Below are 15719 nucleotides of genomic sequence, written 5' to 3'. Positions count from 1 at the left end.
TATATAAGGCTGCGCTACAGTGCTGCATTTAAAAGAAACAGGATCCTGACCTGTCCACAGAGTTTAAGGCAGCACAGAGTATTTCAGGAGATGAGCGTGCAGATTCAGTGCTGCTGTGAACTCTGCTCTTACCATTACGTAGCTCTCAGTCTGTTACCTCTCCTCCACTACTGTCCTCAATAACACCTTCATGATTGGCAAGTCACCACGTAACGGTAAGAGCAGAGTTCACAGCAGCACAGAGTATTTCAGGAGATGAGCGTGCGGATCTTGTGCGCAGTGGTGACTTGCCAATCATGTGAAGGTGTTCTTGAGGACAGGAGTGGAGGAGAGGTAACAGACTGAGAGCTACGTAATGGTAAGAGCAGAGTTCACAGCAGCACAGAATATTTCAGGAGAGGAGCGTGCAGATTCTGTGCTGTTGTGAACTTTGCTCTTACCATTACGTAGCTTAGTCTGTTACCTCTCCTCCACTACTGTCCTCAATAACACCTTCACATGATTGGCAAGTCACCACCCCGCACAAGATCCGCACGCTCATCTCCTGAAATACTCTGTGCTGCTGTGAACTCTGCTCTTACCATTACGTGGTGATTTGCCAATCATGTGAAGGTGTTCTTGAGGACAGGAGTGGAGGAGAGGTAAGAGACTGAGAGCTACGTAATGGTAAGAGCAGAGTTCACAGCAGCACTGAATCTGCACGCTCATCTCCTGAAATACTCTGTGCTGCCTTAAACTCTATGGACAGGTCAGGATCCTGTTTCTTTTAAATGCTGCACTATAGCGCAGCCTTATATAGTGGATCGAGCGGGTTCCCCAGCAGCATTTAAAAGAAACAGTGTGTGTGTTTGGGTATGTGTCTTTGTCTGTTTTTGTTTTTATATGTGTGTTTGTGTTTATGTGTGTTTGTGTATATATGGGTGTGTTTGTGTATATGTGTTTGTGTATATATGTGTGTGTATATATGGGTGTATGTGTATATGTTTGTGTGTAGATGTTTGTGTGTGTGTGTTTTTGTATATGTGTGTGTTTGTGTATATGTGTGTATATGGGTGTGTGTTTATGTGTGTGTTTGTGTATATATGGGTGTTTGTGTATATATATATGGGTGTATTTGTATATATGATTGTGTGTAGATGTTTGTGTGTGTGTGTTTTTGTATATGTGTGTGTTTGTGTATATGGGTGTGTGTATGTTTGTGTATATGGGTGTGTGTTTATGTGTGTGTGTTTGTGTATATATGGGTGTGTTTGTTTATATGTGTGTTTGTGTATATGTGTGTGTTTGTGTATGGTTGTTTGTGTGTGTGTGTGTGTGTGTGCGTGTATATATGTGTGTAGGTGAGTAGAAGTATTGTTATTGTTCACATTGATAACTGTTTTTTTATGTTGTTGCAGATTTTGATGTACCGATTGGACTACGTCTTCGATTCGTTGGACTACTGCGTAGATCTACGTTTTTTCAAATTTTAATAAAATGGTTAACGAGGGTTTTGTTGGGGATTTCTTATTTCAATAAAAAAGAATTGTCTTTGTGTTTTTTTTTAAACTTTATTAGTGCCTAGATAATGGCAGTTGGCTGATTGACAGCGTCCATTATTAAGGCGGTACTTAGTGTTAGCCGGTGCAGAGGCTAGCACTAACCACCCATTATTACCCCGGTACCCACCACCACCAGGGGTGCCGGGAAGAGCTTGGTACGATCCAGTACCCGACCATCTGTTGTGATGGTCGGGTACTGGGGCGGGCGTAGGCTGGTATTATGAGGCTGGGAAGGGCCAAAAACAGTGGACCTTCCCACCCTTGTAATGCTAGGCTGCTGCTGTGTTGTATCGGGCTGGTTATAAAAATGGGGGGGGGGGCCCCACGTCGTTTTTTTTTTTTAAATTTAACAATAGACGTTGGGTCCCCCACATTTTTAATAACCAGCCATATGTAAGGCCGCAGCAGTCTGGCATTACATGGGTGGGAAGGGCCACTGGTTTTGTCCATTCCCAGGCTAATAACACTGTGTTGTATGTGGCTGGTTATGATAAATTGGGTGGAACCCCATGTCTTTTTAAAAAAAAAAAAAAAAAAAATTAAAATTAAAAAAAAATGACGTGGGGGTCCCCCCCACTTTTATAACCAGCCAGATACAACACAGCAGCAGCAGCCTAGCATTACAAGGGTGGGAAGGTCCACTGTTTTTGGCCCTTCCCAGCCTCATAATACCAGCCTGCGGCCGCCCCAGAGCCCGACCATCACAACAGATGGTCGGGTACTGGATCGTACCTGGCTCTTCCCGGCACCCCTGGTGGTGGTGGGTACCGGGGTAATAATGGTGGTTAGTGTTAGCCTCTGCACCGGCTAACACTAAGCCTCGCCTTAGTAATGGATGTTGTCACTCAGACAGCGGCCATTACTAAAGTGGTAGTAATAAAATTTGAAAAGAAAAAGACAAAGATATAGATAAAATATTTTATTAAAATAAAGCACCCCCAACACAACCCTCATTAACCATTTTATTGTAGAAAAAAAAACCGTCATCGAAGTAGTCCTCGAAACCGACGTAGTCCAAACAACAAACCTGTAAAAAAAAAAAAAAATGAAATAAAACATGTCGTAGGCTTAGATTCAGTTTAATGTGTGATACTGACTGTTATACCATGTATAGAAGCCTGCCACGAAGTTGACTTAGATACAGGGCACCAGCAGACAGTATCATACATGGCCATACAGACATATATACAAACAAACATACATGCAAACATACATACATACATACATCCATACATACATATATACAAACATACATACATGCAAACTATCATACATACATGCATACACACACACATGAAACCATACATACAAACATGCAAAGATACATACATATATACAAGAATGCACAAATATACATGCAAACATAAATACATGCAAACATAATTACATACATGCACATATATATATAAACATACATGCAAACATACATGCAAAAATAAAAACATGCAAACATACATGACAACATACATACATACATACATACATGCAAACATACATACATACAAACATGTATACATACATGCCAACATACATACATACATGCAAATATACATTCATGCAAACATACATAAATGCATACATACATGCAAATATATACATGCAAATATACATACAAACATGCACATATATACATACATGACAACATACATACATGACGACATACATACATACATACATACATGCAAACATACATAAAATGCAAACATACATACATACATTCATGCAACATACATACATACATGCAAATATATACATGCAAATATACATGCACATATATACATACATGCCAACATACATACATACATGCAAACATACACACATGCAAACATACATACATGCAAATATATACATGCAAATATACATACAAACATACATGCAAATATATACATACATACATAACATACATACATACATGACAACATACATTCATGACAACATACATACATGCAAACATACATACATGCAAACATACATACATGCAAACATACATACATGCAAACATACATTCATGCAAACATACATACAAACATACATTCATGCAAACATACATACATGCAAACATACATGCAAATATATACATGCAAATATACATACACACATGCACATATATACATACATGCCAACATACATGCAAACATACATGCACATATATACATACATATATGACAACATACAACATACATACATACATGCAAACATACATACATGCAAACATAATTACATACATGCACATATATATAAACATACATGCAAACATACATGCAAAAATAAAAACATGCAAACATACATGACAACATACATACATACATGCAAACATACATACATACATGTATACATACATGCAAATATACATTCATGCAAACATACATAAATGCATACATACATACATACATGCAAATATATACATGCAAATATACATACAAACATGCACATATATACATACATGACAACATACATACATGACGACATACATACATACATGCAAACATACATAAAATGCAAACATACATACATTCATGCAAACATACATACATACATGCAAATATACACATGCAAATATACATGCACATATATACATACATGCCAACATACATACATACATGCAAACATACACACATGCAAACATACATACATGCAAATATATACATGCAAATATACATACAAACATACATGCAAATATATACATACATACATACATGACAACATACATACATGACAACATACATACATGACAACATACATACATGACAACATACATACATGCAAACATACATACATGCAAACATACATTCATGCAAACATACATTCATGCAAACATACATTCATGCAAACATACATACAAACATACATTCATGCAAACATACATTCATGCAAACATACATACAAACATACATTCATGCAAACATACATGCAAATATATACATGCAAATATACATACACACATGCACATATATACATACATGCCAACATACATGCAAACATACATGCACATATATACATACATACATGACAACATACAACATACATACATACATACATACATACATACATACATACATACATGCAAACATACATACATGCCAAAAAAAATAATAATACGTTCATACTTACTTTCCTCCTGTCCGGCCTCCAGCGATGACGTTTCATCCATGTCGCCGCTGCAGCCTGTGATTGGCTGCAGAGGTGGTCACGTGGGATGAAGCGTCATCCTGACGTGCGTGACCGCCACTACAGCCTGTGATTGGCTGCAGCGGCGAAAGGGATGAAACGTAATCGCTGGAGGCCGGACAGGAGGAAAGTAAGTACGAACGTATAATTTTTATTTTTTTATTACATTTAAATAGTATTTTCCGCGCGCCGAGCATGTACTGTCAAGGTTGCTGAAAGAGTTAGTGCAGCCCATTAACTCTATCAGCACCCGAGACAGTAGCATGCTCGGCGCACGTAAGTGACAGGTTCGGTCCGAACTAGTTCGGTCCGAATTGAACTTTTTTGTGAAATTCGGCGAACTAGCCGAACCGAACTTTTGAAAAGTTCGCTCATCTCTAGACACCACTATTGATACACTACAATGTTCACTTGTTTGTTGCTTGAGAAAGACTCCAGTGGAAGGAGCTGAAACGTTGCTGTCTATGGGACAATAAAGTACCCTCTTTTTTTCACCTTGATTTGAATGGAGTGCTGCCTATTTTTGCAACGTAGATAGATAGATAGATAGATAGATAGATAGATAGATAGATAGATAGATAGATAGATAGATAGATAGATAGATAGATAGATAGATAGATAGATAGATAGATAGATTAGATAGATAGATAGATAGATAGATAATCCTCTTTTTTCCTACCGCAGGTCACCTAATCTTCAGGACAGATTAGTACACTCTGATATAGGCCCTGGTAGAGTGAACAGACAAACATATTTTACCAAAAGCAAAACAGGCTGTTTCCCGTGTCTGAATTGTGTCAATTGCCCTCTGATTCGAAAGGGCTCACAATTTATCCATCCCCAGACGAAACGAACATATGATATTAGGTTTTACTTAAATTGTAACTCAGACCATGTCATATATGTACTAGAATGTCCATGCCACCTCCTCTATGTTGGAGAAACTTCGCTCGAATTCAAAACACGGTTAAATCAACACCGCTACACGATCCGCAAAAAACGTATGGACCTTCCTGTGTCCAAGCATTATATAGAAGCTGGACACACGGAAAAAGATATACTAGTATATTTGATAGACCATGTACCAATGTTACGTAGAGGTGGAGACCGTATTAAATCTCTCAAATATAGAGAGCTTTTAGATAAAAAAAGAAAAAAACATTTTTAGACATTTTTTTTTAAAAGAATTTTTTTTACATTTTTTTTTTTATTGTGCACACCATGCGTTTGTACAGCGTTTTTCATGCGTTTTAAGAACTTTTTTTTTGTTTTGTTTTTGCTATCTTCCCAGGGGTAACATTATCATAATCATCATAATCCTTTCTGGATATGTATGATGACTGTCTTCCCCTTTATTTTGCCGTTTTTTATCTATAAATGGCTACCTTAAGTCTCTTTATTAACTGCTCTCATTTATATGCGCATCTTATATGCGCATCTTCAGCGCAACATATTCTTGACTCTTAAAGTTATTAGTCTATATCTCACAGTGCAGTTATGATTGGTGACTGGGTGTATTCCCTGTCATCTCCATTAAATTGCATTTTTTGGTATCTTCTAAGTTCCCTTTACGCTGTACATGGACGCAACCGACTGTGTGCACGGTTCCTAGAATAAAGTTTTCATTTTGACAATAAGATTATACAAACATGGCCGCTGCTGGCCTTGTATGCTGTACTAAGATGGCCGCCGCCTGCCTCATAGTGGCACTGCGCATGCGCGAAAGTGCGCTGTAGCAAGAGACTACTCTGTCATAGATAGTCGCCACCCCACTTTTCAGGCGCCGGAACTACAACCCGAACACATGGATCCGAGGTAAACACAAGGCTCATGTTTTTCATTTGTTATATGATGTGCACCTGCACTTTTTTTTAAAGTTGTTCACTAATTAGCATTTTTTCTGCTGTAAACTGGATGGCCCGGATTGATCTGAGGACCATCATATATACACAATGGCACTTCTTTGTATTTTATAACTTTTACTGATGCAACATGACTGTATCTTTGTACTTATTTATGTTTTATGCTAAATCACTTGCCTAATGAGACCAGTTGTGTGGTCTCCATATATAGCACATGCTTTTACACTGTTTGTATGCTTGAGAAAGGCTGTCTCTTATTGGACGAATAGATAGATAGATAGATGGAATACAGATAGACAAACAGAATACACACACACACATAAACACTTACCTTTTCACATGCAGACTGTCTGGTCCAGTAGTTGGAGCCTCTTCATAGGTCAACAGTTATGGTTGCCTCGAGTTCAGTAGTCAGGAGGAGGAGGAGGGGTAGAGAGCCTGTAGATACAGTGCTGCCCCTAGAGGAGGTCAGGCAGAGTGCACACCAGGCTCTGTTATCAGTGCTTCAGCCGATGTGACAGGAGGAGAGCCTGATGTGAACTTCCCTGACCTGCTTTCTGCCTGTCCTGTCTCTGCAGATCTCCTCTCCCTCCCTCCGCTCGTCCCCGACTGCTGACAGCTAATGATAGAACAGCTAGAGCAGAGAAGGGGCATGCAGGGCGGAGAAATAAGTCCTGCGTGATGCAGCAAGTGAGGTGTTAACCAGCACACTCGTCCAATGCTTACAGCGTGTGGGTGGCCTCTCTTTTGCCGCCCCCAAACAATGCTGAAGGCTGTCGCCAGAGACCAGCAGCTCATCCTGCCTCATCGTAGGTGCGGCCCTGTGCACCCGGCCTGGCGCCCCCCTACCTTCTCTCTTAATTGCACCCGGGGCACTTGCCCCCCCCTAGCTACGCCCCTGCTTTGAGGGCCCTATATATTAGAAAGTCCCCATAAATCACCCCACTTTGAAAACTGTACCCCTCAAAGTATTCAAAACAGCATTCAGAAAGTGTTTTAACCGTTTAGGCGTTTCGCAGGAATTAAAGCAAAGTAGAGGTGAAATTTACAAATTTAATTTGTTGGTTTTTTTTTCGAAAATTCATTTGTAATACATTTTTTCTGTACCACAGAAGGTTTTACCCAAGAAATGCAACTCAATATTTATTGCCCAGATTCTGCAGTTTTTAGAAATAACCAACATGTGGTCCTAGTGCGGTAATGGACTGAAACACCGGCCTCAGAAGAAAAGGAGCACCTGGTGGATTTTGGGGCCCTCTTTTTTTGGAATATATTTTAGGCACCATGTCAGGTTTGAATAGGTCTTGTGGTACCAAAACAGTAAAGACCCCCCAAAAGTGACCCCATTTTGGAAACTATACCCCTCAAGGAATTTATCTATGGGTATAGTTAGCATTTTGAACCCACAGTTTTTTTGATAAATTTATTTGAATAAGTATGTTTAGATGAAAATCTACTTTTTTTGTGAAAAAACGTAGAAATGTAAAATTTTTCCAAGGAATAAAGTAGAAAAAACACCCCAACATATGTAAAGCAATTTCTTCCGATTATAGCAATACCCCATATGTGGTAATAAACTGCTGTTTGGACCCACAGCAGGCCTCAGAAGAGAAGGAGCACTATTTGGATTTTGGATTTCTGATTTTGCTGGAATAGTTTTCAGTGCCGTGTCGCGTTTGCAATGCACTGGAGGGATGAAAACTGGGGAAACCCCCCAATAGTGACCCCATTTTTGAAACTACACCCCTCAAGGAATTTTTCTAGGGGTAAAATTTGCATTTTGACCTCACAGTTGTTTTGCTGAATTCATTGGAATTAGTCTGTAAAGGTAAAAATCTACTTTTTTTTCTGTAAGAACTTAGACATTTTTAATTTTTACAAGGAATAAAGGAGAAAAAGCACCCCAACATTTGTAAAACAATTTTTCCTGATTATGTAAATACCCCGTATGTGGTAATAAACTTCTGTTTGGACCCACACCGGGGCTTAGAAGGGAAGGAGCGCTATTTGGCTTTTGGAGCTCAAATTTAGCTGGAATCGTTTTTGGGTGTCATGTCGAATTTGCAAAGCCACTGAGAGACAGAAACAGTAGAAGCCCCCTAAAAGTAACCCCATTCGGGAAAATACACCACTTAAGGAATCTATCTAGGGGTATTGTGAGCATTTAGGCCCCACACGTCTTTTGCAGAATTTATTAGAATTAGGCCGTGAAAATTAATATCAACATTATTTCCACTAAAATGTTGAATTTTTGGAAATTTCCCAAAGGATAAAGGAGAAAATGCACCCCAACATTTGTAAAGCAATTTCTCCCGAGTACGGCAATACCCCATAAATATGGGTAAATATTTTTTCATTAGAAATTAATTAACCCTTTCCGAACTGATCCATGTTTTGCTTTTTCTTTTTCGTTTTTCCTCCACGCTTTCCGAGAGCCACAACTTTTTTATTCAGTAGAGTAATGTGAGGGCTTATTTTTTGCGGGACGAGCTGTAGTTTTTATTGGTAACATTTTTTGGTACATAAGACTTTTTGAGCACTTTTTATTACATTTTTTAGTAGAGCGAAGGTGACCAAAAAACGGCGATTTTGCAGTTTAAAATTCTTTATTTTTCACGGCGTTCAATAATGGTGTATTGTAATAGCTTGGACTTTTACGGACGCAACTATACCAATTTTGTGTATTTTTTTTTTTTTTTTTACATTACTTTAGAGAAAAAATGTGAAAAGGGTTTATTTTTGGACTTTAAATATTTATTTAATTTTTTCCACTAATAATAACTATTTATTTTTGTTTTTACATATTTTATTAGTCCCCCAAGGAGACTTGAACCAGCAATTGTTAAATCACTGGTAGAATACACTGCAATACTAATGTATTGCAGTATATTGTCATTTTTACAGGCTCCAGTAACAGCGTGATCGCTGTTTCCGTCCGTTAGTCCCGGGTGTCAGCTCTAATACACAGCTGACACCCGCAGCGTATGGCGCGGGCTCAGCGCGTAAGACGCTCCATATATCACCCCCCACACCACGACATGCTATTAAGTCATGGTGCGCAAAGGGTTTAATGTGCAGCGGATGGTGCAGAGTGAAAATTAAAATTTTCCACTGATGTGCCATTTTTTAGTGCACTATATGTTCTGCCCAGTTTGTGCAACAAATACCTCATAAAATATTAACCGGGTTCTCCCGGGTATGGCGATGCCATATCGATGGACGTAAACGGCTGTTTGGGCACGCTGTAGGGCTCAGAAGGGAGGGACGCCATTTGGCTTTTGGAGCGCAGATTTTGCTTGGTAGTAGCTCTGGCGTTTTGCTGGTATTTCAGTTTATAATGTGGGGGCATATGTAAGCTAGGCAGAGTACATCAGGGCATAATAAGAGGTTATAATAAAGGGGTGAATAAATAATAATCCGCAGATATGTGGCCAGTGAAGCACTTATAAATGGCACCCGATCCTATCCGCTTTTGGAACGCACTGCACATTTTGCATCGCCATAATCTGGGAGCCGGAACTGTTTTTATTTTTTCACCACCGGAGCTGCATGAGGGCTTATTTCTTGCGGGACAATCTGTAATTTTAATTGGTACCATTTTGGGGTACATGCGATTTTGTTGATCACTTTTTATTTCATTTTTCGGCAACCCAGGTGACCTAAAACCATCAATTCTGACAATGATTTTTATTTATTTTTTACGGCTTTCACCCTGGGCTATAAATGACTATTATATTTTATTCTGCGGGTCGGTACGATTACGGCGATACCATATGTATATCGTTTTTTATGTTTTGCAGCGTTTGCGCAATAAAATAACTTATTTAGAAAATAAATTATTTTTTGTGTAACCATATTCTGAGAGCCGTAACTTTTTTATTTTTCAGTCAAAAAAGCTGTGTAAGGGCTTGTTTTTTGCGGGACGGGTTGTAGTTTGTATCGGTACTATTTTGGCGTACATGCGACTTTTTGATCACTTTTTATTGTATATTTTGGGAGGGGTGGTGACCAAAAAATAGTGATTCTGGCATTGTTTTTCGTTTATTTTTTTTGCGGTGTTCACTGTGCTGGACAAATAATATTATAGTTTTATAGTTGGGGTCGTTACGAACGCGGTGATACCAAATATGTGTACTTTTTTTTACGTGTTCATTTTTTTCCTATAATAAAAGACTTATTATAGGAAAAAAAAGCAGTTCTTGTTTATGTCACTTATAACTTTTATTTTTACACTTTTTTGAAAACATTTTTCTCCTTTTTTTTTACTTTTTCCACTTGTCCCACTAGGGGACACTTAGACTTGCAGCTCTGATCGCTGCTGGAATACATTACACTACACACGTAGTGTAATGTATTCTAACTGTCAGGGCTCATTTACACGAGCGTGTTATACGTCCGTGCGACGCGCGTGCTTTTCACGTGTGTCGTACGGACATATGTAAATCTATGGGGCAGTGCAGACAGTCCGTGATTTTTGCACAGTGTGAGTCCGTTGCGTAAAACTCACGACATGTCCTATATTCGTGCGTTGTTCGCACATCACGCACCCATTGAAGACAATGGGTGCGTGAAAATCACTCATGACACACGGATGCACCTCCGTGGGACGTGCATTTTTCACGCATCACTTGTTAAGTCCATGTAAATGACTTAGAAAACTTGTCCAAACAATCACAAACCAGGAAGTGGTTTAGATTCTACAACGTGTTTGGTCCATACCTACCTACAGACAGAGAAGTGCAGCCATGCCGCGTGCTCTGGATGTAGAGAAACTAATCTGCCTTGTGCAGGAGAGGCCCGAGGTGTGGGACACCCGCGCGGAGTCCGACCATGACCGGTCGGCCAAAGAAGTGGAATAGGACAGGGGCGTAGCTAGGGGGGGGGCAAGCGGGGCATGTGCCCCGGGCGCAGTTCAGAGGGGGGCGCCAGCGCCCCCTCCTCCTGCACTATAATTGTACCTGTGTCGCAAGGACACAGGTACAATTAGAAGCAATGAATAACCGGGCACGTTCCGTGCCCGGCCATTCAGCGCCTCTCCACGAATGAAGCGACTGGTACCTTTTGTACCAGTGACGCTTCCATCGATGAAAGGCGCTGACTGACTGGCAGGGAAAGTCATCCTGCCCAGCCAATCAGCGCCTTTCATAGACGCCGCGTTCAACTCCCAGGAGACCTGCGCAGAAGACAGCATGTCTCCATTGCTGCCGGACGGCGTGGGAGCGGGAATAAGGTGAGCTTGAATTATTTATTTTTTAATTGTAATAGAAGTGTGTGTCTGTATCTGCGGGGGGACTTTGTCTACACGGGGGACTTTATCTACGGGGGGTGTCTATCTACAGGGGGACTATATCTACAGGGCTGGGCTATATACAGGGGGACTATATCTACAGTGCTGGGCTATATACAGGGGGACTATATCTACAGGGCTGGGCTATATACAGGGGGACTATATCTGCTGGGCTATATACAGGGGGACTATATCTACAGGGCTGGGCTATATACAGGGGGACTATATCTACAGGGGGGCTATATACAGGGGGCTATATACAGGGGGACTATATATCTACAGGGGGGGCTATATACAGGGGGACTATATCTACAGGGGTGGGCTATATACAGGGGGACTATATCTACAGGGGTGGGCTATATACAGGGGGACTATATCTGCTGGGCTATATACAGGGGGACTATATCTACAGGGCTGGGCTATATACAGGGGGACTATATCTACAGGGGGGCTATATACAGGGGGGCTATATACAGGGGGACTATATCTACAGGGGGCTATATACAGGGGGACTATATCTACAGGGGTGGGCTATATACAGGGGGACTATATCTACAGGGGGGCTATATACAGGGGGACTATATCTACAGGGGGGCTATATACAGGGGGACTATATCTACAGGGCTGGGTTATATACAGGGGGACTATATCTGCTGGGCTATATACAGGGGGACTATATCTACAGGGGGGCTATATACAGGGGGACTATATCTACAGGGGGGCTATATACTGGAGTGGGCTGTCTATAGAGCACCATATACAGGGGTGGGCTATATAGTAGCCCACCCTGTAGATATAGCCCACCCCTGTATATAGTATCCCACAAATAGCTCCCCCCTATAGTGCTCCACAGAAAGCCCACCCCTGTATATAGCCCCCTTGTACATATAGTCCACCCCTGTATATAGTGCTCCACAGATAGCCCACCCTTGTATATAGTATATACAGGGGTGGGCTATCTGTGGAGCACTATATACAGGGGTGGACTATCTAGTGGAGCACTATATACAGGGGTGGACTATATGTACAAGGGGGGGCTATATACAGGGGTGGGCAATCTGTGAAACACTATATACAGGGGTGGACTATATGTGGAGCACTATATACAGGGGTGGGCTATATCTACAGGGGGGCTACATACATGGTTGGGCTATCTGTAGAGCTCTATATACAGGGGTGGGCTATATCTACAGGGGGCTATATACAGGGTGGGCTATCTGTAGAGGACTATAGGGGGAGTTATTTGTGGGACACTATATACAGGAGTGATCTATATGTGGGCACTATCTACAGGGGCTCTATGGCAGGCACTATCTACAGGGGGCTCTATGGCAGGCACTATCTACAGGGGGCACAGTGTGTGTGTGGGACACGGTGTATGGTGCTATTATAATTAGAGGTGCAGTGTATGGCGCTATTATATTTAGGGGCATAGTGTGTGGTATAATGATAACTTTATATTTATTTATAGGTGCAGAAATGTTGGAAAAGTGAGAAGCTGAAGACATGTGAGCGGCAAACTGCAGAAATGGACCGGGAGAAGTCACCATAGAGGTCTGGACCAATTGGAGAAAAAGAACTAGAATCTGAGACGTCACCGGTGAGTCACTCAATGTAAATGTTTATTCTGCCTCTAATCAGTAATGTAGTCACTGTATGACCTGCAGCGAAATGATGGGTGGTATGATTATGATAGGATTTATTTTTTGTGAAACGGCATCTCCCAGAATATCCTTACCATTGTTCGGGCTATGCTGGGAGCTGTAGTTTTACGCCGTACAAACCTATACGGCAGGGGTTGCACTAAATTGAGCTGTATTTGTGCTGGTGCTGTATATATGTACCGAGCTTGGTTCTGGTGTTGTGTATAGAACCATATTGCTTGTGAAATGTACAAATAATTTTATGCTCGCGTTACATAAAAAGAAATGACACGTCGATTGGTAGAGAAAACAAACACGGCGAGGGGGAAGGAGATGTCGGGAAAGAGGTTGGTGGTGGAGGGGGGGCGCCAAACTGAATCTTTGCCCCGGGTGCTGGAGAACCTAGCTACGCCTCTGCATAGGACCATATGGCCCAGGTGCTATTCAGCACCCAATGGGCTAAAAGCAGCACGCAAGACCATCAGAGAATTGGTGAGTACATGTCTTTCTAGATGAAATGTTATCCCTATTCAGTAGTGTGTCCCTGTGCGATACTTTTCCAAAATGGCCAATGTTTCTTTTGTGTCACTGCAGCATCACCTTGTGGAATGTACTTTTCTGTGTAAGGACCGGAATGTTTTTTCCAGTCTAGCTGTTTGTGCTGGAACACAATGAGTGACCATGTTTTTGTTGTTCATCCTCCAGTCCATGACGTTAAGAGGAGCTTCAGGGATCAATTTCGTAGGGAGTACGGCGACAAAGGCAGAAGTGGCGATGGTGCCTCTAAGAAAAGGAGGTACCTTTACACAGACCAGCTAATGTTCCTCAAAGATATTATGGAGATGCGAGTGTAAGTAAATGTACTGTTGCCTGACAAAATGTTTGTTTGCACATGTCATGTCCTCAAAACAGCCTGTTTGTTCGTTGTTGACAAGTGGTTTCTCATTATGCTTTTATATTCTAGAACCTCAGACAATCTGAACGACTCGGAAGAGGAGCCTGACCATGCGGATTTCCAGGCGCAACGTCACACCAGTCGCCTGCTGCCCCTAACTCCGGAGCCGACACCACAGGACCCTGCGCCACTAGTGTCCGGCCCACCAGAAGTCCCACCGGATGAAATTCCACTACATCGTGCACCAGCCAGACGCCGACGCAGTCAGATGGCATCCGCTGGTGCGCAAGTGGACGGAAGGGTCCTGGAATACCTGCGTCGTGCGGCAGATGAGGACGCCTACGACTACTTTGCACGCAGCATCGTGCCACTGCTGCGCAAGGTACCGGACAATAGGCTGCCGCGCTTCCAGTCCGCAATCATCTCCTTCATTGACTGTGCGACACCACCCAACAATCCTCGCCAGTGTTTCTCAGCAATCGAGCATTGGCGAGGATTACCCGAGCCTTCTGTCGGCTCAAATTTCCCAGGCCCATCCCAACCAGCCACCCCAGCGCACGCCAACACCAGTATAGGCCAGTGCCTGCCCGCTTTTCCCCTGGTCCTCTGCCTGCCCGTGACCGTCATTTTGCACCCTACAGCAGAGCAGCAGAAACGTATGCACCTACTTTCCCAAGCCACAGCTACCAGGCCCAGCATCAGCACCACTATGCTGTAGAGGAACATCCACTGCAGGTCCATGGACAGCATAGTGGTGCTGAAATGGGCGCCTACACTTCCCCGCCTCATCAATACCAGGAGTTGTAGAAGTGCGTGTGGGATGAAGTAATAATGGTTTTGGTTTTCTGACTTCAGTGTTGGGTTGATATACCTAGGTGTTGCATCATGTTGGTGCCAAGTTTACAATTGTTTGTTCATATTTTTGCACTTGTGGTTTTGTGTGGTGTCAACATAAAAACTCTGGTGTTTAGATTTGCAATTGCGTGTGGACATTATTTTTTACTCCTCATTTTCACAATGTTTCTCAATCTTCATGTTACTGTACATTCACACACTGTTTACCAGGGCCCAACATAGTAGCATGCGTTCATTGAGGTATTATTTCATCTGTTGGGGTTTGCCATTATTCAAAAGAGATTTCAATGTTGCGGTGAAGTGCTTTCACATTTGAGGCACAAAGGACAGTTGGGATTGTATGAGAAATCAATGTTTTAGAGCTTATTTGTTTCTCATGCAATCACTTATTTGCCTGTTAAATGCCAAGTTCAAACCCAAACAGATGTAAGCTCGCAACCCACGTCAAGGGTCCTCATGTATTGCGAG

The 15719-nt window shown here is 41.7% G+C and overlaps 1 protein-coding gene across 3 annotated transcripts in view; it reads left to right on the top strand.

Annotated features, from left to right (window-relative positions):
* The window catches only part of LOC142741191 (uncharacterized), a 91209-nt gene extending 75834 nt beyond the window's left edge, over nt 1-15375 (top strand). For 2 of the 3 annotated variants that reach the window (XM_075850582.1, XM_075850583.1), the window contains 2 exons: nt 14207-14351; nt 14466-15375. In XM_075850582.1, coding sequence (XP_075706697.1) covers nt 14320-14351; nt 14466-15114 — 681 coding nt within the window. In that variant the 5' untranslated portion in view covers nt 14207-14319 and the 3' untranslated portion in view covers nt 15115-15375. Of the gene's footprint in view, nt 1-13335; nt 13459-14206; nt 14352-14465 lie in introns of those variants that run through there. The other variant, XM_075850584.1, reaches the window with a different exon arrangement.
* The last annotated feature ends 344 nt before the right edge of the window (nt 15376-15719 follow it).

This window comes from Rhinoderma darwinii, chromosome 2, assembly GCF_050947455.1.
Source record: "Rhinoderma darwinii isolate aRhiDar2 chromosome 2, aRhiDar2.hap1, whole genome shotgun sequence".
Lineage (NCBI taxonomy): Eukaryota > Metazoa > Chordata > Amphibia > Anura > Rhinodermatidae > Rhinoderma > Rhinoderma darwinii.
The sequence above is the reverse complement of the archived record's forward strand: the minus strand, read 5'-3'. Positions and strand labels throughout refer to the sequence as shown.